Raw genomic sequence first — 24,223 nt, forward strand, 5'->3', positions numbered from 1 at the left:
TCCACTGTGTATATATGTGTATATATATATATATATATATATATATATATATATATATATATATATATATATATATATATATATATATATATGTAATCGTTATGTTTGTGGTGGTAGATGGAAGAAGCTAATCGGGAATGTAGCATTTTGTGGAGTTGCTTGGTCTGTGGATGAGTAGGAGGCATCTCGATGTGAGTAAGTAGGGAACCTGTGAGCTTAAGTGTTACGTGTCACCACACAAGGGGTGGTGCGTTGTTAATTAGCCGAGGGAGAAATAATAATTCCCCAGTCTGATTGCCCTCTTTGATTTTTCCCAATGTTTTTATATTTCAAGTTTGGCAATAAAGTTGGGGAACGCGTTCCTGAAACCACAACAAATGGGCAGAAAGCCCCACCTTTCTGTGTTTGGAGTGAGCAGGCCACGCTCTGGAGGTGGAGGAAATATATCGGCGTGATCAATGTCAAAGGAAGGCAGGTTGCGCATTTTAAGAGGAAGGAGGAGTTGGTTTGTACATTTTGGGAGAGCTGTGATCAGTCGGCTGGACATTTTGAGAGACATCGGACTAAGTAGGCTTGTGCATTTTGTGGAGAGCTGTGATCAGAGTGGAGGCACGAGGCGAATTGTTTGGAGAGGCGAGAGCGGAGGTTGAGCGCACACCGAGGAGGACAACACGGCCATTGAATTGGTGTTGAGGCGATTTGGCTCGCGTGGTGAAGTAAGACGCTGGCCTTTTGCTCCTGGTTGAGTCGGTGAGGACGATCGGAGCAAATGAAGCCGTTACACTGGGGCTTTGAGCCTTGATGTGGAGTGCCGCTCGTGGATTGCCTGGCATGCTTTTGTCCCGCTACGAGAGAAGTGCCGTTTGCGTCCATCTGCACGTGCGGATAGAAGCGCCTCAATTCCAGTTCCACATGGATCAGCTCTGGGCCAAGCTAAGTGCAGGAATAGTTAAAAAGGAAGGTTTTTCTTTTCATTTTGCGTCCCCTTTGTCTGGTTAAAAAAAAAAAAAAGGTTGGGGTTAAAAATCCCTGGACACGAATAGGCGTGTGTGTGTGTGTGTGTGTGTGTGTGTGTGTGTGTGTGTGTGTGTGTGTGTGTGTGTGTGTGTGTGTGTGTGTGTGTGTGTGTGTGTGTGTGTGTGTGTGTGTGTCTCTACGTACATACATACATATTTTCTCTCTCAGAACTGCTGTTGGCATTTCCTCCTCTTTCTGCTATTCCTGTTGTTCTGTTCTGTCATGATGGTTCAGTGTTCTTGCTGTTTCACCAGCCAGGACTCTGTATACAAAAAAAACAATGCAATTGCAAGAGGTTTTGCTTATAGGTGAAGGTGGAAAACACTTTAGAAAGTAAGAGAATTCCTCAGTTGGCAAATTTGGCACCACTGATTGAGGCAAATTATAAACACCTTCAAATACAGCAATGTCTGCTCGTAATTATTCTCCTGCCTTGAGGTATTTTTGTGCCTCGACTGACGAAGTTGCCCGAGGCATTGTTTTCAGGTTGTCCGTCCGTGATGTTTTTTTCCTTCCCGCGATAACTTATGAATGCCTGAAGGGATCCAAGTCAAACTTGTTCCAAGTATGCATAATGATGCACCTCTGAACTAATTAGACTATAGGGTCAAGAGGTCAAAGGTCCTGCTCGGTAAATATTCTGTGACCACGCTAACTTGTGAACCAGTGATGGGATTTTGACCAAACTTGGGATAAGTATATATTATGATGCAAAGATGAACTGATTCGATTTTTGCATCAGAGGTCATGTCAGATAAAAATGTGATGCTGAGAACAGCTGAAGGAATTTAAATCACATTAGGTACAAGTATGTATTTTGTATAATGACGTAATAATGTGTGTGGAGGCATATCCGTCGATGTCGTGACGTCAAAGTGCGTCATTCTACTTGATTTGCCACGTTGTAAACCTCTTAGAGAAAGCCCTCTTTTCTTTGCTTTTACCCCTCTCCCCTCTTATTTCGTCTCTCGTTTAGAGTCTTCCTCCCCCCCCCCCTCCGATTTCATCTTCTTTCTTGTATTGTACGATTGTGTGCCATTCTTCTTGAATAAGCATTTGATTTCCTTCCATTTTAAACATTGTATTTTGGGATTCAATACATGACGTCATGCCACAGAGTTACCCCATGCGTATGTAATCACTCCAACTATCCTACACCTTGCTTGAAATGTATTTATTGTGTAGATGCGATAACTTTGTCTCTCAAAAGCATTAAAGTAGTTACCTTGTCTTTTTATAAAGTTATAATTCTTCACCTCTCATTGCCTTACCTGTCTTCTCCTGTCAGATTTTCTGCAATGACTGTCTGGAGAAGGGCAGTGTACCATTTCATGTTCTTGGAATGAAGTGTTCATCATGTGGATCATACAATACCACACAGGATGGTGGCCTCTCCAGGTCTCCACAGCATCCTTGCTAGCTCTTCTGCTCCGGAGTTAGGCCTTGAGTATCTATGCTGTTGTAATACCTTGTTCTGTAGAGCAATAATGTGTGGGATTGAGTTTAGGTGAATAATTTGCGTCCAGGGTGGGGGGGTGGAATGTGGGGGGAGCGGCGGCGTGTAAGAGTGAGATGAGGGTATCAACAATGTTTATGCACACCTCATTTCTTTTCTTGCTCCAAGCTGGAACGTGACCCATTAATTTAGCGATTTAATACTCAACCTCACACAAATTATGTGTATTGCAGCAATATTGTTTTCAAAATGACATCATTCCAATGAAGTGTTCATTAAAAAAGAGAAAAAAATTATGAATATTCAGATGCCGAGCAAGGAAAAGAAGAAGAAGAAGAAGAAGAAGAAAAAAAACCTCAAAGGTTATTCATCTCTCACAAGGCTACAAGACTATTTTCCCAGGATGCTTTTCATACCTGTGCGCAAAGGGGTGATGCACAAGGAACATGTTGCAGCATTGGTCCCGAGTGAGAACCGATCTTGTGCTGCATTTGAATCGTGATACAATCGTGTGATGAGAATGTGCAATTTTTTGTTTGTTTGTTTCTTTTCGAGAAAAATGAAATTGGAATTGTGCCTGCCTCGCTGGTATATTAATTGTTTTTGAAACCAGGATGTGTTGTGGCAAAGTGTCGGAGAATCAGAATTGCTGTTATCGCTGCTGTTTTTCTCGATTTTGGCATACACGTACGATGCTGCAAATACTTCTCAAAAATAATGTCTTTACTTGCAAACCTGGTCATGCTTCGTTTTTAGCTCACCTGGACTTTAGTCAGGCTGAGCTTTGGTTGCTCCGAGACGTTTCCACGTCACAATAACAGCATCTACAGTTGACCGAACTGTAGATTTGTAGGCAGAAATTTGACGAACTGACTTGTTGGAAAGGTGGCATCCTATAACGGTGTCAAGTTGAAAGTCACTGAGCTCTTCAGTGTGGCCCATTCTACTGCCAATGTTTGTCTATGGAGATTGCATGGCTGTATGCTCGATTTTTATACACCTGTCAGCAATGGGTGAGGCTGAAATAGTCAAATCCACTAATTAGAAGGGGTGTCCACATACTCTTGGCTATGTTGTGTATTAGCTCTCTTCTCGGAAAATACACACACAATTTTGGTGAAACTTAACCACAATCTTCATCACCTGTTAGTTTATTTACCAAAGTTTATTGACTACATCAAAATCAGCGCTCCTTACATGGGGGGGGGGGGTGGGGGGAGGGGGTTCTGACCCCTTAAAATAGGTATTTGCTTTATTCTATGAACTACACACATAATTTCAATGCAACTTGATCACAACTTTCATCACCCTTTGATGTACCAAAGTTTGTTCAGAGTGTTAAAAAAATTCAGGGTCTTGGGGGGCTTGCGGGGGGTTTGAGTGACTTGTTCCTGATCCAGGTGAGCTTCAGGATGGGCGGTCCTATTTTTTATCGTTTGTGGATGCCTCTGATGATAACCACTGAAGAAGGTGCATTTTCCTTTTTCCTGCATTTGATGGTGATTCTAATAAATAAATATAAAAGCCAGTCCTTTTTTTTTGACAATGTATGCATGTATGTGTGGGCAGACTGCCTTCGCCCCATTGGTTAGATAGCTGACCCGACTCCACCCATAATTGTAACCTGGAAAAAAAATCATACATCTGACATTTTGTGAGGGTACGTGGACCTCAGGCCTCTGGTGTCAGCCTACGGCCCAGTACAATTGTAATTATCCAAGCTATATAATCGCAATGTATTATACTTTATACAGATATTAGCAGTATGCATGTTTTTGCTTCATGTATGTAACCAAGGTTATTTTTTTTTTATTTTCGGGAGCGATCGTGGCAGCGGTTTATTGTCTATATGGATGAGCAATTTGTACAATAAATGAAGGTGTTTGTACATCGTTTTGGTTTTAGCCCGAGTTTTCAAGCCTGATGAGTGTGAAAATACAGAAGAGTCGCCTGTCATTTTGGATGGGCTTTCCGAATAGTATTTCAAATGAATGGCCTTCAGATATGGAGGGTAACTCACAGACAAACTCGTCATGTAATCTGGATTATTTGTCAGGAGAAGAGGAAATGTAGTGGACTAAGCTTGAAAGTGAAGCTCAAATTTAATTGGGAATTCTTCTTTTCTTTTGCCTTATGTGAGGTGGGGGGGATGGGGTGCTGGGGGGGGGGTGGACCCCACTTGACTGCTATATTGCAAATATTGAGAATGATGTATTTGTCATTGCCTTGCGTGTGAGACTGGCTGTGGTCAGCCCTGTGTGTCGGCGGACTGAGCTTTTTATGTATTCAATGTAAAAACGAAGGTCACCTCGTCAAAAAAGAAACACCGAACTAAGGTGCCTGAAGAAAAATAGAAAACGAGGACAGCATAAATAAAACAATTAGTTTTGATATCAACCTCTCTGGGGGGGGTGTTCCGTTTCCAAGCAACTTGTCGATCGCTTGCCAAGCCAGCCGTTTCTTAACGGTTTTGAATAGAGTGCTTGCTTGAGTGCTTAAGACACTTTGTGAGCACTCTGCAAGCTGCTTGGTAATGGAACACACCCCTGGCTACATCCAGACAGGGGGTGTGTTCAGTTACCAAGTTTCTTGAAGAGTGCTTGCCAAATGACTTGAGCACTCAAGCAAGCATTCCATTCGAAACAGTTAGGAAGGAACGGTTTGTTTGGCAAGCTCTAGCGAGCTGCTTGGTAACTGAACACAGACCGTTGGAAAGTTTTGCAAAGAAAGTTTAATTCCATCATCTCTTGTACTTAAATATTCCAATTAATTACTTTTACAAAATCTCATGATATTAACATTTTCAGACTTTTTGTCCCCTGCCCCAACGACAAGGTTGGAGACCGAATCGGGGTGCGGGGGGGGGGGGACATGAAAATGAGCTCCGGACCCACTGATCATCTGTCCATGTACTTTTGTGCACGCGATATTTCAAAAACTCTTGAACATACAGCTTTCATCTTGCAGACATCCCATTCCTCATGAAATCATCTCGAACTGATTATATATCATGGTGGTGATTGGCTGAATTATGTTGCCGTGGCAACCATCTCAGCAGCTCGACTTGTTTATGCTATATTGTTTGTTTTTTTTTCAACGTTGAGCATAAGCTTTGACATTGCAGATATCTTATTCCTTATGACATCATCAACCTGATTGTATATCATGGTGGTGATTGGCCGAATTACGTTGCCATGGCAACCGTATCGGTAACTTGACTCGTGCATGTGATACTTCAAAAATCTGTTCCAAGATTTAGATTTCATCTCGCACAGATCTATTCCTCATCCCACCACCCACAAGGCAAGGGACCGATGTAGTATCAGCCTTGTCTTTTCTCGGTCAATTCGGCATATGGAGCCTCGCTGTGGAACACCAACTTTAAAAGAGGTGAGGTCACTGCCCCCCCCCACTCCAGTTTCAAAGCTGGAATGTGGTCAGGATGCCGGTGATAGCTCACCTACTCTTCGATAAAGACTCCGTGGGAACCTTTAATATCCACCAACGAATGCTGGCAGACGAACACCGAGTTACACAGAGTGAGGACGGTGCGCACATGGACGCGTCCTCTCACTCACACTCACACTCACACTCACTCTCACACTCACTCACTCTCTCTCTCTCTCTCTCTCTCTCTCTCTCTCTCTCTCTCTCTCTCTCTCTCTCTCTCTCTCTCTCTCTCTCTCTCTCTCTCTCTCTCTCTCTCTCTCTCTCTCTCTCACACACTCTCTCTCTCCTCCAGGATTTCCGTGTGGAGCTGTGTTGGGATTCATTGCTTTATAAATATTGCAAAGCAAAAGGCTTCAAGCAATCTTTTCTGAGATTTGCTTCGCCCGTTATTATTATTATTATTATTATTATTATTATTATTATTATTATTCCTACTTTCTTTTCCTTCATGACTTTCCATTTCGCGCTTGCAGCCGATTTATAAATACAGCTGATTTTTTTTATCGTGGTGTATCGTTGCTGAATTATTTAGCTCGGTTGTGACGTCACCTCATCTCACAAAAAATAATTTCAACTGAAAATGTTTCCGATGAAAGAAAAGGTAATATCGCTAAGTTAATTCGTTTGTCGGGTGTTTTTAAAATGTCATAAATATTGCTTTAGTCACTATTACAGCTTCGCAGGTTGTTTTTTATTTATTTATTATTATTTTGGCGGTGTGGTGACGAACGGCGTGGCTCGTTTGTCAATTCGGTACAACAAACAAACGTGGGTTTCCACATTGATATTACCGCAAAATTTGCAATATCCGTGACGGGAAAAAGAAAGCATTCCGAGTTAAACAAAATTAAACTCATCATCGCGCTGAAGAAACATCCCACGAGTACGCCACGTGTTTGAGTACGTCAGGCAAGCGGGACCGAAAACAAGATGGCGACCTCCGAAACGGTGTGTGAGGTGAGTTCAAGCTTCGGGTGTGGGACGATTCCGTCATTGTCGAGGACAGTTTTCACGTGTCTGTGTGTGTGTGCCTGATGATAGTCGACGTGTCGAGGTGAATGGACTTCAAGTTACCGACACATATTGACTTGGAGAGCTATCCGGGCGAGTTACCGGCCTCAGCTTGGTCGGAACACGCCGTCCGTTGCTGTGCCTGTGCTTGTGGTTACAAACTTGCAAGTCCGTTTCAACGCATTTGTCGCTTTCCTTCGAATGATTGACAAGATGGACCTTTCGTCTTCGAAACCTGCATCCTTGTGACCCACGTGGGGTGTTCTTTTTATCGGTCGTTCCCGGAGAGTAAAGGTTCGGACCCGAGAAAGAGCACCAGGCAAGTCCCAGACGTCCGGGTGTCCTCTCCGCGGGATTTGCTAACATTCTGCTTCTCCTACATCATGTCATCAGGAACTTTGAACCTTGCACGTCATTTACCCATTATAGCGCCCTCTGGCATTGTGAGAAACCCGAAGTTCCTTTTAGGCAAGGACCGAAACCTCCCCCCCCCCAAACCACCTCCCCCCCTCCCAAACCACCTCTCCCCTCCCAAACCACCTCTCCCCCCCAAAACCATCTCCCCCCAAACCATCTCCCCCCAAACCATCTCCCCCCAAACCATCTCCCCCCAAACCATCTCCCCCCCAAACCATCTCCCCCCCAAACCATCTCCCCCCAAACCATCTCCCCCAAACCATCTCCCCCAAACCATCTCCCCCCAAACCATCTCCCCCTCCCAAACCATCTCCCCCTCCCAAACCATCTCCCCTCCCAAACCATCTCCCCCCCAAACCATCTCCCCCCCAAACCATCTCCCCCCCAAACCATCTCCCCCCAAACCATCTCCCCCCCAAACCATCTCTCCCCCCCAAACCATCTCTCCCCCCCAAACCATCTCTCCCCCCAAACCATCTCTCCCCCCCAAACCATCTCTCCCCCCCCAAACCATCTCTCCCCCCCAAACCATCTCTCCCCCCAAACCATCTCTCCCCCCCAAACCATCTCTCCCCCCCAAACCATCTCTCCCCCCCAAACCATCTCTCCCCCCCAAACCATCTCTCCCCCCCCAAACCATCTCTCCCCCCAAACCATCTCTCCCCCCCCAAACCATCTCTCCCCCCCAAACCATCTCTCCCCCCAAACCATCTCTCCCCACTCAAACCATCTTTCCCCCCCCAAACCATCTCTCCCCCCAAACCATCTCTCCCCCCAAACCATCTCTCCCCCCAAACCATCTCCCCCCCCCAAACCATCTCCCCCCAAACCATCTCCCCCCAAACCACCTCCCCCTCCCAAACCACCTCTCCCTCCCAAACCACCTCTCCCCCCCAAACCACCTCCCCCCAAACCATCTCCCTCCCAAACCATCTCCCCCCAAACCATCTCCCCCAAACCATCTCCCCCCAAACCATCTCCCCCAAACCATCTCCCCCCAAACCATCTCCCCCCAAACCATCTCCCCCCAAACCATCTCCCCTCCCAAACCATCTCCCCTCCCAAACCATCTCCCCTCCCAAACCATCTCCCCTCCCAAACCATCTCCCCCCAAACCATCTCCCCCCCAAACCATCTCCCCCCAAACCATCTCCCCCCCAAACCATCTCTCCCCCCAAACCATCTCTCCCCCCAAACCATCTCCCCCCAAACCATCTCTCCCCCCAAACCATCTCTCCCCCCCAAACCATCTCTCCCCCCCAAACCATCTCTCCCCCCCAAACCATCTCTCCCCCCAAACCATCTCTCCCCCCAAACCATCTCTCCCCCCAAACCATCTCCCCCCCAAACCATCTCTCCCCCCCAAACCATCTCTCCCCCCAAACCATCTCTCCCCCCAAACCATCTCTCCCGCCCCAAACCATCTCTCCCCCCAAACCATCTCTCCCCCCCAAACCATCTCTCCCCACTCAAACCATCTCTCCCCCAAACCATCTCTCCCCCCCAAACCATCTCTCCCCCACTCAAACCATCTTTCCCCCCCCAAACCATCTCTCCCCCCAAACCATCTCCCCCCAAACCATCTCCCCCCCAAACCATCTCCCCCCAAACCATCTCCCCCCAAACCATCTCCCCCCCAAACCATCTCCCCCCAAACCATCTCCCCCCCAAACCATCTCCCCCCCAAACCATCTCCCCCCCAAACCATCTCCCCCCAAACCATCTCCCCCCCAAACCATCTCCCCCCAAACCATCTCCCCCCCAATCCATCTCCCCCCAAACCATCTCTCCCCCCAAACCATCCCTCCCCCCAAACCATCTCCCTCCCCCCAAACCATCTCCCTCCCCCCAAACCATCTCCCTCCCCCCAAACCATCTCCCTCCCCCCAAACCATCTCCTCCCCCCCAAACCATCTCCTCCCCCCAAACCATCTCCCTCCCCCCAAACCATCTCCCTCCCCCCAAACCATCTCCCTCCCCCCAAACCATCTCCCTCCCCCCAAAACATCTCCTCCCCCCAAACCATCTCCCTCCCCCCAAACCATCTCCCTCCCCCAAACCATCTCCCTCCCCCCAAACCATCTCCCTCCCCCCAAACCATCTCCCTCCCCCCAAACCATCTCCCTCCCCCCAAACCATCTCCCTCCCCCCAAACCATCTCCCTCCCCCCAAACCATCTCCCTCCCCCCAAACCATCTCCCTCCCCCCAAACCATCTCCCTCCCCCCAAACCATCTCCCTCCCCCCAAACCATCTCCCCCCCAAACCATCTCCCCCCAAACCATCTCCCCCCAAACCATCTCCCCCCCAAACCATCTCCCCCCAAACCATCTCCCCCCCAAACCATCTCCCCCCAAACCATCCCCCTCCCCCCCAAACCATCTCCCTCCCCCAAACCATCTCCCTCCCCCCAAACCATCTCCCTCCCCCCAAACCATCTCCCTCCCCCAAACCATCTCCTCCCCCCAAACCATCTCCCTCCCCCCAAACCATCTCCCTCCCCCCAAACCATCTCCCTCCCCCCAAACCATCTCCTCCCCCCAACCCATCTCCCTCCCCCCAACCCATCTCCCTCCCCCCAAAACATCTCCCTCCCCCAAACCATCTCCCTCCCCCCAAACCATCTCCCTCCCCTCAAACCATCTCCCTCCCCCCAAACCATCTCCTCCCCCCAAACCATCTCCCTCCCCCCAAACCATCTCCCTCCCCCCAAACCATCTCCCTCCCCCCAAACCATCTCCCTCCCCCCAAACCATCTCCCTCCCCCCAAACCATCTCCCTCCCCCCAAACCATCTCCCTCCCCCCAAACCATCTCCCTCCCCCCAAACCATCTCCCTCCCCCCAAACCATCTCCCTCCCCCCAAACCATCTCCCTCCCCCCAAACCATCTCCCTCCCCCAAACCATCTCCCTCCCCCCAAACCATCTCCTCCCCCCAAACCATCCCCCCTCAAACCATCTCCCCCCCCCAATGCTTCTAATCGTTGTTCGTCATTTCAGATCGAGTTGAGCCATGGCCCAATGATGGGAAGTAAATTGCTGTCGTTTCAGTCTTGTTTACGGATCAGAATCACAAAATGATTTGAAAGAAAAGAAAAGAAAAAAATCCACTTTTGCATCTGTTTGTTCGTTTGTGCCATTTTTCTATATTATTGTTGAAATGGCTATTTTCAACACTGTTCGACCATTGGAACCTTGGTCCCATTTGGTTCCGGCAGGATAGCTTCGAGCTCTGTTCCTTTGAGCATCATGAGAAATCAAAATTGAATGCACGATGTGTATCGTGTCATCATCACCTGGATATCCACCCGAGAGTGTCGATGGAGGTGGCTGAGCAGGTAAGTGAGAATATGTTTAATAGTTCCCTCGAGTCAGGACAGGTACTGGAGGATTGGAGAGTAACAAATGTAACACCATTATTTAAGAAACGATCCAGATAAGAGTTAGGAAACTATACACCTGCTAGTTTGACTTCAGTTGTGGGGAAGGTGTTGGAGACACTAATTAAGGACCGGATGAGGAACCATTTAAATAAATACAAACTAGTTAAGGGTAGTCAGCATGGGTTTACCAAAGGTAGTTCCTGTTTAACAAATCTTTTAGAGTTCTATGGAGCAGTGTCTGATTGGGTGGATGAGGGAAAGGCAGTGGACATAGTATATCTAGACTTTAACAAGCCATTTGGTAAGGGACCACATCGGAGGTTGTTAGCCAAAGTGAGGGCTTGTGGAATGGCTGGTCAGGTCGCTAATTGGATTGGAAACTGACTTGGTGAAAGAAATCAGAGTGGCTGTGTGGATACATGTAGTGGAGTACCTTGGGGGTAGGTACTGGGACTATTATTATTATTATTCACAAGTTGCATCAATGATTTGGGGAGTGGGGTTAAGAGTCAGCTTTCTAAAGTTGTAAATGGCACAAAACTTGAGCTAAGGTAGATATCAGAGAGGGGAGAGGGTGAGCAGACAACACAGTGCGAGGAAGCTGTCGGTTAAGCAACCTGGGTTTTAGGTTGTATTTGTGGGGGCGGGGGGGGGGAATATTATAAATCAAAAGAGGTAGTGTTAACATTACAGGAATGCAGTGAGGCCTCATCCAGTATTTTGTATACATTTTTGGTCACTACATCTTAGGAAGTACATATTCTGCCATAAAGTGTGTTCAACATTGGATTGATGGAAATGAGATTTTATTTACTAGAAAGGAGATGATTCTGAGGAAATTTGAGTGAGATGTTTATGATGATGAAACCTATGGACAAGATTGGGGAAGTGGAGTTTTTCAGCAGAGTGGACAGTGTTAGCACCAGAAGCCACACCCTGTGAGGGTAAAGAAGATGAGAGTTTGGACCATATTAAGGCAGGGGTCTTTCACTCAAGTAGTTGATGCATGGAATGGTCTCCCTGGAAAGGTGGTGGCAGTGGAGGGGGTAGATAGGTTTAAATTTAAATTAGATAGGCACCTAGAAGCATTGGAGATAGAGGGGTATGTGGATGTTGGCACAACTTGTGTGTGGATGGGTGATTGTTTCTGGTGTTTGTGCAATGGAGGCCTGATGGGCCAAATGCTGTCCTGTGCCAAAATGACTTGTGCATTAGTGGTTTCTCAGTTGGGAGTTGTGCCAATGAGCAATGCTGTTCCTTTCCCTCCCCCCCCCCCCCCTTTCATCTTACTCCCCTATCCAATAGCAAACACAAACACAGACTGTGCTGAAGGAAATTGAGGATTCTCCAAAAGAAGAGGCAAATAACAAGGAGGTGGAGAGTCCTGAGAGCTATATCAAACACCCCCTGCAAAACAGGTAGACATTTGGATCTTGCGTTTTTACCTTCAACATTTTGTTTAAAGAGCAGGTTTTTTTTTTTTTTTATTTTTTTTTTATTTTTTTGTATACCTTGGTCGAGGCTCGTATGAGAGCTAACACACAACTCACAGCAAGGAGGCATGAGACAAGAGGGGCGGGAGTGGAAGGGACAAAACATTGGGGAACAGAGACAGGTGAACTGTTGAAGGGAGAGGGATGGGGATGGGACGGGGAACATGGCGAGGGGAAGATGGACATTAAAGGGACTTTCAGGAAGGAAAGCAGGAGAATTAAAGGAAGTGGGCTTGGGTGGATTATCGGGGTAGAAAAGATCGAGGATTTGGATGGGGGAAGATAAGAGGTGGTGGTGAACAGCTGTTTTGAAAGCCTGGAGGGAAGAATGGGAAAGAATAGAGTGAGGAAGTTTATTCCAAAGGCGGGAAAAAGAGGAATGAAAGAGTGAAGATGAGCAGTGATTCGTGATTTTGGTAGTTTTACCAGAAGGGGGTTGTTGGCGGACCTTGAGCGCCCTGTGGAAATGTGGTTGGGACAAATCACAGAGAGAGCAGGGGGGCAAGGCTGGAGAGGAGTCGGTAGAAGACAGAAAGACCACCGACCAACCTGCGGTGATTGAGTGAGAGGCCCAAAGACTCAGCTTCATTGCGGGAGATGCCAATGATCTTAAAAGCCCTGGTTTCGACAGCGTGAAGTCGAGAAAGGTGGGAGGCAGGAGCACCAGCCCAGAGGGGAGAGCAGTACTCCATCAGGCTACGGACAAAAGCTTTGTAAGTGGTCAGGAGCTCAAGAGGGCCGAGGAAGGACTTTGCACGACGGAGGATTCCCAGTCGGCGACTGGCTTTTGAGGCAAGGTTGGAAATGTGACTTTCCCAGGAAAGGTCATGGCAGATAGTGAGACCCAGAAGCTTGAAAGAAAAGACTTCTTCCAGAGGATTGTTGAGAAAGTGGATGGGGGTTTTGTAAACGGTCCTTTCGAAGAGACATAGTGAGAGTGTGAGATTTGTCTGGATTGAAAGACATGTTCCACGTGTTGGACCAGTTTGTGATTTTATCCAGATCTGCAGTGAGCGAAGAAGCTGCTGCTTGCCGGTCTGAGGGATGACAGATGGTACGGCAGAGGGTGGAGTCATCGGCAAAGAGAAATAGAGGATTTTCCAGAGAGTCCGAGAGATCATTGATGAAAACCAGAAAAAGAACAGGGCCCAGAACGCTACCTTGAGGAACTCCAGCCTGCACAGGAAGAGGGGATGAAAGAACTCCATTTAGGGCCACACGTTGACTGCGACAGGAGAGGAAGTCTGCGAGCCATGAGTGGAGATGGCCTTGAATACCATGGGAAGAGAGTTTGGTGAGTAGGGCAGGGTGCCAGACTGTGTCAAAAGCACGTGATATGTCCAGGGATACGGCTCGGATTTCCTGTCTGGCATTGAGGACCTCCATCCATTGATGGGAGAGCAGTAGCAGCATATCTAGGGTAGAGTGACCTGGTCTGAAACCAAATTGATGATTGGAAATCAAGCCATTGGAGAAGAGGAAGGATTTCATGTCTGAAGCGATGATGGATTCCATAACCTTGCTGATGATTGGGAGAAGGCTGATTGGTCTATAGTTACAGGGATCTGTTTTTGCACCTTTTTTATGCAGGGCAGTGATGTTAGCAGATTTCCAAGCAGATGGCAGATGACCTTGGGAAAATGAGAGGGTGAATAGAACAGAGAGAGGGTGAGCAAGAGCAGAAGAGCAGGCTTTGAGGACACGTGGGCTGATGCCGTCTGGACCGGTTGCAGAATCTGACTCGAGGTTTGAAAGCAAGCTCTCCACCTTGTCAGGAGAAAAGGATACAGAGTCCAGGGACAGTTGGGTGCGACTGGGTAAAGTGGGTAGAGATAGTGATGGGTTTGGGACACAAGATTTAGCTGCAAACACCGAGTTTAGACATTCAGCTTTATCACATGTAGAATCAGCAGTGCGGCCATTTGAGGTAAGGGAGGGGATGGAGGGGGAACATACACCAGAAACAGATTTGATTAAACGCCACCAGGATTTTGAGGAGGGAGAGAGGTTTGAGAGTTCAGACTTGAGATGAGAAAGATGTTGTTTTCTGGCTCTCCTGAGGGTAGCTACACACTTGTTCCGAGCTTTGTGGAAAGAACTGAGATTGCCCTCAGTTGGGTTTGCTTTCCATGAGGCAAAGACAAGTTGTTTCAGGACAACTGCCTCGCCACAAGCTTCAGTAAACCAAGGGCGGGAGGAAGGGTAAGACAACTGAACACGAGAGGGGATAAATCTGTGCATGAGGGAGAGCAAGTTTCTTTGAAAGAATTCCCAGGATGAGTTGATGTTTGAGAAAGTAGTGATAGGAGACCAGTCTGTAAGTTTGATGGCTGCTCGGAGACCCTGCCAGTCGGCTTGAGTGAAATGCCAGACTCGACGGCGGTGAGGTGGTTCTCTGATAACAGCCAGAGAGATGTCCACTTTAACAAGGACGTGGTCAGAAGAACCAATTGGAGCGAAGGAAGAGCAGCAGATATTGTCAGGGAAATTTGTCAAAATCAGATCCAGAAGAGATGGAGTACCATTGGTTGAGATCCGGGTCGGGAAGTTGACTGATTGAGTCAGTCCCAATGAGTCACAGAAAGCTTTTGCTGATGTCCCATGGCAGGTGAGAGAGGTACCCACACCTAGCCAACTGGCGTGATGACAATTGAAGTCGCCACATAAGAGGAAGAGAGAGTTTGGATGAGAAGATAGAAGATGGTCCATGAAGAAGAAGATGAAGATAGAAGGTTGCGGGTCACCAAACATGTTCTGAAAATTTATCAATATGATTATATGTGCATTAAATAGTTCGAGGCAAACTATTGTGGTTGCCTAACTATTGGGAAAATTAATGAAATTTAACTCCGAAGTTATTTCTCGAGGCTGTTGAAAAAAACAGCCGCGTGCCATATATGGATGTTGACGTCACGTTCTCCAAAACAAAGCGGACGCTCACTCGCTCATTGAAGAAGTGTCCAGTTCAGCGGGCCGTTCTTTCGCTTTTTTTGAGCTTGCAACTGTCTATATTATCCTTTTTTTATTTTGAATTATTGTAAAACAAAGTTATTTGGATATTTGTACATCATGCCTCGTACGTGTCGTCATGTTTTGCGAAAATGGCTGGAAAACGGATAATCGCTCCCACCGATTCCCGAAGGAATCAATCGTTCGCCGGCAGTGGATAAGATTTGTACGAACAAAACGGGAGAATTTTCCCCCAAAGAAAACGGATAAAGAGGACCCTTTGGATAGACGTCATTTGTGGTGACCATTTCATAGCCGAGGATTACGAAGGCATAAACACATCTGATCACCACTCTGTGAATATGAGTTGTTGGTTGACAAGTTCTCCAGATACTGCTCTGTCACAGAATCTATTGTTGAGTTTAAGTGAGAAAAACATTGAAATGTATTCTTCGAGTACATGGAAAAACACATAAATAAACTTTCTGCAAAACACAAGCATGAAAAAATTTCTCAACAAATCGACTTATTGTTGATTAAATTACTTTTTTAACAGCATCAGCAAATTTGGCTATTCCATTTCAATTGTAAAAAATTGATCAATTTTCCACTTTTTTTTTTTTCTAAATTTGGTAGAATATTTCCAAATGAGGCTAAACATGTTTTGGTATTTATATGCCACAACAGTCTCTTGAAAGTTGGGGTTTGTTCTAACTGTTCACTTTTGCTGGGGTCAAGCTCAGCTGTCAAAGACTTCAACACCAAGGCTACGGTGTATAATATATTTGGGTCCATTATTGATTCATTCTATTTCTGACTCTTGAGTGACTAGAGGGTTAAAATTATTATATCGAGTCACAGACGAATCAAACTTTACATTATTTTATGCATCGAACAAGAAAATGAAAATCTACAAACCAATCTGTCTGGTGGAGTCTGTCAGTGTGAACTGCTGGGCAGTCAGTCCTGCCACTTGTACACGAAATAGGCCGTTTTCTGGCACTTGCAAGTGGCTCAAATATATATGGCTCACGGCCAGAAACTCCTCAATGTAAATTCCCATCATCCTCTGACTCGTCCTCGGCAATATTGGAATTAAAACACTCAATTTCATCGCTGCTGAAATCACTCTCTGATTCGCATCTCGCCTTGTTCACACGCTGTTTCCGAATGTTCCCGAATTTTTCGGAGAACGTGACGTCATAGCATCTTCAGTAAATTCCGGTCTGTTTTCCGATCAGACAAAAGTTTTGACTGAAAAGTTAATTTTAGCATATTTTGAGTTTCAAATATAGGAAAGTAATTGCCCAACGATTATTCATGTGCTTACAACCTTCGAATCACGCAAAGTCATCAGCAACCCAAAACCTGCTCTTTAATATCTAATATATAAAGCTCTTTCTGCTCGCTCGCTCGCTCACTCACTGATATTAAAGATTGGTACCTTCCGGGTGACATAGAAAGCTGAAATTTTGCGTGCTTGTGTTCATCGAAGTCGGTACACCGGAAGAATTAACAGAATCGTCAGACATCTATAAATGAAAAAAATGTAGGTGTGACTCGACAAGGGGGAAGGTGTGTGTGTGTGTGTGTGTGTGTGTGTGTGTGTGTGTGTGTGTGTGTGTGTGTGTGTGTGTGTGTGTGTGTGTGTGTGTGTGTGTGTGTGTGTGTGTGTGTGTGTGTGTGTGTGTGTGTGTGTGTGTGTGCGTGCGCGCGCGCTATTTGCAATATATCGATTATAATCGACGTGATATTGTTATGGTGCCGGGTTCGGTGGCAAGGACAACCGCCAGATGGAGCAGTTGTGCCGTCTTCCGCCGAACACCAGAATTGAAGGTCGTCACTCCAGACAACTCCAAAGTCGACGGGTCGCTTAATGGACCATGGACGCCAATATTTCGACTGCGCGGTTAGGGTCTTTTCGTCTGATTCCAATTCACCTAAGTAGCCGCGCGGTCTAGCAACCGGGGAAACCACACCCTTGGCCGGCTTTGTTCGAACCGAGTCGCTGTTACCGACTTGGATCCGGCGTAACCGAGCGGAAATTGCCAAAGCCGCACCGGTCCAAATTACAATTTACAGCACAATCAGCCTCCCTAATTCTTAAGCCCGAACCATACTGGGTCAATGAAAGAAAGCACAGACAATGAACTGGAACATTTAACAGTTATTTATTTACAATTGTAAGAGGGAGGGAAACAGAGGAGACTTCACCACGAATATAGATGTCGGCAAATGTACAAGGGCAATCACTTAAACGATTTCTACTTATCAGACTAGCCACAGACACACGCACCCAAAAATAAATGGACCTCGTGGGTCTTTATTCGGCCCTTCAGCTCGGGATGGAAGGCGAGCTGAGGGTCAGAATCTGGCCGGGTACCTGGCCTCCTCATGCGGTTTGACCGACTCCAACCCACCACGGTGAGACTCGAACCCACCACCCGGAATCCAACGAGCCCACGATCCTGGCTGCCGCAATCGATGACACAAGTGCCACGGAACACCTCCGCCACGGAACACCACCACCATGAGCACCAACACGACCACCGACCACCAAGGAACCCCGAAAGAGACCAAAGACCAAGACTGTAGACGACAGCTCGACACTTTTCTTATCTTTCTCCACCCGGGCGGGTGGAGGGATCCGCTCTGAGGTAACTCGCCTCCGGATTGGTCGGGCGATCGGCACCCTCCCCTCATTGGACGAGGCGAACGTTCCATCTGGCTGGGGCAGGGTTGCCTCTGAGGTGATCTCACCCCGGATTGGACGAGGGGAAAATTCCATTTTGCTGGTGCGGAGTCGGCCCTGAGGTGATCTCACCCCCGATTGGACGAGGGGAACATTCAATCTTGCTGGGGCGGAGTCGGCCCTGAGGTGATCTCACCCCGCCTATGTCCGTGGCCAGAAACACATGTGTAATGGCACTGAAGGAGTCGAGGGGGATTTAATGCAGAAGACTAACTAGAAAGAAACTCGTAGCACTCACATGAAATAACCATTAGACATCGTAGTATATGCTCTGGGGGGGGGGGGGGGGTGTTTGTGTACATGACTCTTTTAGAACGTCACCCTATTTTTTTTTTTTTGTTCTATATGCCAAGACCTTCAAAAAAAGTTTGGGTAACACCTCCAGATCAAGTACATTTTCTCTGTAGGGTCCATCTTGGATTCGCAGTTGGCGACCAGCAAACTATAATTGAACCAAAATGCCCATATTGGGTTTAGATGGAATAAATCATTAGTAAACATCCATAAATTATTAATTTTGATTTTTTTTTTGATTTTGATTTCAACTTGAAAGTTAGTTGCAGCAAGAAAAGACAGATCACGGTTGGATTCACTTGTACGATATTTTGTGTACAGTTGTTTGTAGGATTTGTTATCACAGATAATGCAGTTCACAACTCGCAATCTAGTTGCTGTAGTATCTGCATTAGGTCGGTGGCAAACTGCCTGGGAGCGAGAGCTTCTACTTTCAGTTTTGTTCTGCTGATAAAAAGATGAGTCTTGGCTTTGAACTAGATTCTTCTTAGTTATTCTGTCAAGAACTGTCTTCATAGTGTACTTCTTGCAACATTCATTCGTCACATGATAATAAAACCCATCTCCTTCAACAAGCTTCAGTCTTTTGGAAACATGGTCATTGTGTATTCCGCTGGCTTCCCGTATCCTTTTACAGCCATTGCTTGTGCTTGCTGTCTTATCGCCTACTTTTTGGCAGATAATACATTTTGTTGCATCATAAAAGAGGTCTTGAGATGACTTTACAAGAGTTACAGACTCCATCATTGGCACTTTATCCAACTCTTCACAACCCTGAAAAAAAATAGAATATTATTAGTACTACATGTTGTACATACTAGGGGAATTGGAGGCACAACCACACACTTAAAATAAATTGGACAACTACCTATTTGGAATCAATGCTATTTTTAATTTTGTCAATTGTATATGACCCCCGTCTCCTCAGGGACATGACAGGTAAATACATGTAAACTATTCTGCACATTCTGGATGAGGCACAACCACATACCAGTAGTGTGTGGCTGTGTCCCAGGCCTGGGGCACAATTGCACACTGGTATATGGTTGTGCCCCATGTTGCATGTGTTCATGTTAATGGGGGTCTGTTTTTGTTTTATTGTTTAGGCAGAAAACATGTGATGATAGTTTCCATTCCATTCTTCCCCAACTTCTGATAATGTATAATTTATCATTTTCTTCATATTCATATGTATCCTAGAAATGATTTGACAAGCTGATACATTTAATATGTGCATAATAACAGTTGACCTTGAAAACATAGGCCAAGGTCAAGGTATTGGAAACCAAATCCATTCAATTCTTTACCCTTAAAAATGTGATGGTTTGACATTTAATTCATATTTATATGTGTTATAGATCAGGTTTTATTATATTTTACAAATTTCCGAGTTAATATCTGAATACTAATCGCTGACCCTGAAAGCATAAGTCAAGGTCTTTTGAAACCAAATCCATTCAATTCCTTGCCCTTAAAAATGTATGATTTGACATTTAATTTATATTTCTATGTGTTCTTGATCAAATTTTATGACATTAGACAATTTGTCTATTTATCGATAGAATCAGAGGATTCCCTCATTTTGGGGATCAGATAGAATTGGGGGATTCCCCCATTTTGCTTTGAAATTTAAATATTTTGATCGAGATTTCACAATTATTCATTAAAATATTTCATTTTAAGAGATACAATTATTCTTTGATATTTAATTTACAACTTTTGACCATTATATTAACTTAAAGTCAAAGGTGATGCATTAAAATCTTACCTTTTGTTTGCAGCATTGTTTTCTCTTCTTTTTCTTGAAAATCCAGTTGTCAAGAGGAAGTGGCATCATAGTTTACCTCACTTAGGTATCCCCAAAAATGACATCATAGACTTTCATATCCCTGTAATTTACTTTAAAATGGTCTGAAGGCTTTGGTATGTATTATACACTAATAGGAAATCACATATGGGGAATGATTTGGTCACCTGATATTTGACCTTGAGTGAAGGATTCAAGGTCAAATAAGACCCTCAACAGTGTTCCCTTTGTAAAAAAAAACAAAAAAACAATGTCCTTATCTTTCTAAAAAAAATTGTCTGATGGCTCAGTTACATATGTGTTATGAATAAATGGGAAATAACATATGGAAGCTTTTGATTACATGGTGGTTGGCCTCGACCAATGGGGTCAGGGTCAAATGGACCCTAACAGCATTGTCATCACAGTATTACCTTGATCGAGAAAAAGCCCATATCATTCTAAACATGGTGTGATGGCTAGAAATAAAATATGGAAATCTTTTGGTACTTGACCTTGCGTATGTGGTTGTGCCCCAAGTTCCCCTACATCTAATTAAGATGAGTGTCTCAATATAGTCTCTGTAGGATTGAAGCGTATGCATATCACTGTGTTTTAGACCATTAATTAAAGCTTCAATGTTAAATCATGTCTACTTTTCATTATTTTGGCAGTCATTTTGAGGAAAATCTTGTGATTATGCTAATTAGATCAGCAAACAAAATACAAAAATGTTACCAATGAATTCCTTGGGGTCAATAACCTATATTTAGTATTAAAAAAAATCAACTTTCCATGGCATTTAATTAAAGAGATATCATCATTTGATGAAATACCGCAAAAGTGGCCATTTGGGGAAGGGGTGACTTTGGTTTACAATGAGCTCTGTGGTCATCACACACAGCCCCATTGTGAGAATATGAAAATTGAATTGCTCAGAGAACTTAATAATGAAACTTTTTGCCAAATTTTTTAGCTCTACTTACAATATTAAGTCATTCAGAGACCATAAAACTTTGAGCTACTTTCAAGTTGAAAGCTATTTTGACTAAAATTATGTAAAATATGGCCATTTTCTACTGTGAATCAAGTTTTAAGAGAATAAATCATGCTAAAATGTGTTAAGCAATGCATAAGTAATTGAAGTAAATCAAAATTAATAATTTATGGAAGCTTAATAATGATTTATTCCATCTAAACCCAATACGGGCATTTTGGTTCAATTATGGTTTGCTGGTAGCTAACTGCGAATTCAAGATGGACCCTATATAGAAAACGTACTTGATCTGGAGGTGTTACCCAAACTTTTTTGAAGGTCTTGGCATATAGAACAAAACAAAATGGGGTGACGCTCCAAAACAGTCATGTACACAAACACCCCCCCTCCCCCCCACCCCCAGAGACAGGAGTATAGGGGAGAGATTCTAACTACCCACATATACTGAACAAAATAACTAGACTTTGGGTCAACTGAATGTGAATGGTTTCCAGATTCGTAACAATATAACATTTTATCCTCTGCCACCAAAGTTGTCTGTCTGTGAGCAGGATATCTCAAAACGTCGACCGATTTGGACAAAATTTGTTGGATAGGTTGGGTGTGTGACAAGGAGAAATTGATTAGATTTTGGTGAAGATCTGGATTCAGATACTAGGATTTTTCAGTGATTCTTCACCATTGAGAGATGGGGGTGAAAAACTATATATATATATATATATATATATATATATATATATATATATATATATATATATATATATATATATATATATATATATATATATATATATATATATATATATATATATATATATATATATATATATATATTGTTGCGGTTGTGGAAATTCGCAAACCACCATTCAGGTCCCGTAGGTGAGATATCTCTGTAAGTGCATGTGTAGTTAGCCCTAAACCCGTTGTTTAGAGGGAATAAATGTGATTCATTCGGGCTGCGCCGCTTTGAGAAAGCCGTTTTTCTGTTCTATCTTTATTTTGAACCAACCACGCTCCAACCATCACACAACAACAACAACGCCAACAGCCACGATCTTTACCTTCACAACTCGCTCCCGCAAACATCGCATCACCGCCATTCCAAATGGCATCATGGTCATAAACCACCACCATAAACCCTCCACCTTCACCTCTCTCCTTCTGCGGCCATTCCTGCACCACCTGTGAGCACCGAGCGTCGGGCTGTCCTGGGCTCGTACAAGATACGCGCCAAGCCGCGAGTGCAAAATGCGGCCTTTCCAAGGAGAATTCGGATCAGGAATGCTACACGCCCACTTCTGATCCGTCCAATCAGAAAGCGCGGGGCGGTTTGGCCCCGCCTCTAGGTGCGTCTGTGTGGAATCGAGATAAGCAAATTCTAAGATCAGGGGAGATTCACGCCCCTTTTTCTCCGTCCAATGGGCGAGTGTGGCTCCTCCCCCGAGCTCGTTCTGATCCGGAAATTTGCATATGGGTTCTCCTGCCGGCCTATAAAGCGCCGAGCGCAAGGCGAGTCTGGGTCGAGTCAGTTTTGGAAGAGCGGAGAGTGGCAGAAAAGCGAAGTTTTGGGGCAGAGAGAAGGAAGAGTTGTTGCGCAGGAGTTGTTGCAGAGTCAGTTTGGAAGAGCGGAGTGGAGTCGGGAGGCGAGGGCGTCCCGGTGGTTTTCGGCAGTCGGCTGAGGAGAATTGGGGGAAGAGTCCAAGGAGCTCGGGTCCGAGGCAAGGAAGACGGCGGTTGGCGACGAGGTCGCGGTGGAATCTCTCATCACGGGTCCCAAGCAAGCCAGCTATACTCTTTCCCCAGAGCATCAATAATTCCCCCCCCCTTTTTCCCCCACGCTGAGATAGTGCGAAAAGGGGGCCCCGTTCCTACCCCACTCCAAGCAGTGCCAACGAAACCCACGAAGGAGCACGAAGTCGGGGCACCGCCGCGCTGCCACATTTGCGGCTCAGCACGAAGACGTGGGTAGGACCCACCCGGTCTCGCGGACCTGACCGCTCTTTCAGGTCCCGCGCAAATATTGGCCCACAGGCCCTGTCTGCCCCCTTGTCTTTGAGGGTGGCCTTTTCTTTTGTTTCTATGTAAACGTGTGTGTGTGGCACCAGTCTGGTGAAGTAAAACTGTTAAGTGTTGCCGTGTGTCGGTCTTATTCGGTAGTATCTCTGCGTCATTGTTTCTTTTTTCGCATTTGATATATGTGCATTCTGTTTGGCTGTATATGTGTGCTCTCCGTGTGCCGCGGAATAAATGTGCATCATGTTGAACTGTTTTCCCGTTTCGCTTCGTCTTTTCTTTAATTGAATCTCCATCTTGCTTCACGTAAAGGGTTGGGAGTGGGCTTAATACGCCCGATAATTAATCGGAACCGTAGAGGCCGACGATAACACCGCTCGGTTATCCCGATAGTACGGAACGAATCGCTAAAGCGGCCCATGTCCGGAGTCTACCTGCGGCAAGGTGCGATCGCCCGGTCTTCCATCCGCGTGGGTACTTTGGTTGGTCGAGTTTGGCGAACAACCCTATCCCACGCGGGTGGCCGATTGGCACGATTGTGGTGAGGCCGAAAGGCCCACCCGTGACTAGCTCCCGGCGTTGGTCCGAGAGGGTCACGACAGAATTGTCCGTCCGGTGGGCGACGTGCCGCGATTCGAGTCGCGTGGCCGTTCGCACGCCAGCGGGCGTGAATTCGCAACAATATATTAGGGTGTTTCACTCATGGTGGTAAAAAAAAATGAAATTTGTTGAAAATTGTCAGAAGGGGTGTCCCCTTGTTTCTTATGACCCATAAATATTTTAGGCAAATATTTGGTTTGATTCGTCAATATTTACTGGTCCCACAGTTGGACAAGATTCCACATTTCAAGTGAAACTTCGAAAAAATCAAATGGAGGAGAAGACAAAAAATTGCAACGAACGTTTATTGAACTGAAAATTAACCAAAAAATTTATGAAAAAGAAATGTAGAACAATTATGCAAGTAGAGCAGGGCAATCAAATCGTTGGGCTCAAGGAGCAGGAGGGAACTTAGCAGTCACTCCAGCCTTTGTTCTCTTGACGGTCTTGCGGTCATGATGAACAACTTTGAGGAGGAACTGCTTCTGCTGCTCGTCTTCGGTTCGGGCTTGGAGTTCTTGTATCAGTGCCACTCCTCTCTCTGCTGCATCATTGGTGACCTGCAGGTCTCGGACAGTGGCTCGAGTTCGTGGATCTTGCAAAACA

At 45.6% G+C, this 24,223-nt stretch overlaps 2 protein-coding genes across 5 annotated transcripts in view; both read left to right on the forward strand.

Annotated features, from left to right (window-relative positions):
- Positions 1 to 4,377, forward strand: part of RCHY1 (ring finger and CHY zinc finger domain containing 1) — a 73,434-nt gene extending 69,057 nt beyond the window's left edge. Inside the window, exon 9 of one of the 3 annotated variants that reach the window (XM_085881271.1) lies at positions 335 to 4,377. In XM_085881271.1, coding sequence (XP_085737397.1) covers positions 335 to 571 — 237 coding nt within the window. In that variant the 3' untranslated portion in view covers positions 572 to 4,377. The remainder of the gene's footprint in view (positions 1 to 334) is intronic. The other 2 variants (XM_085881273.1, XM_085881274.1) reach the window with 2 other exon arrangements.
- A 2,241-nt stretch (positions 4,378 to 6,618) lies between these two features.
- The window catches only part of LOC147026155 (eukaryotic translation initiation factor 4E-1A-like), a 91,784-nt gene continuing 74,179 nt past the window's right edge, over positions 6,619 to 24,223 (forward strand). Inside the window, exons 1-2 of one of the 2 annotated variants that reach the window (XM_085881275.1) lie at positions 6,619 to 6,880; positions 12,039 to 12,151. In XM_085881275.1, the coding sequence (XP_085737401.1) occupies positions 6,854 to 6,880; positions 12,039 to 12,151 (140 nt within the window). In that variant the 5' untranslated portion in view covers positions 6,619 to 6,853. The remainder of the gene's footprint in view (positions 6,881 to 12,038; positions 12,152 to 24,223) is intronic. The other variant, XM_085881276.1, reaches the window with a different exon arrangement.

Source organism: Eptatretus burgeri, chromosome 5 (assembly GCF_056783735.1).
Source record: "Eptatretus burgeri isolate ZD-2024b chromosome 5, Ebu_testis_v1, whole genome shotgun sequence".
Taxonomy (NCBI): Eukaryota; Metazoa; Chordata; class Myxini; order Myxiniformes; family Myxinidae; genus Eptatretus; species Eptatretus burgeri.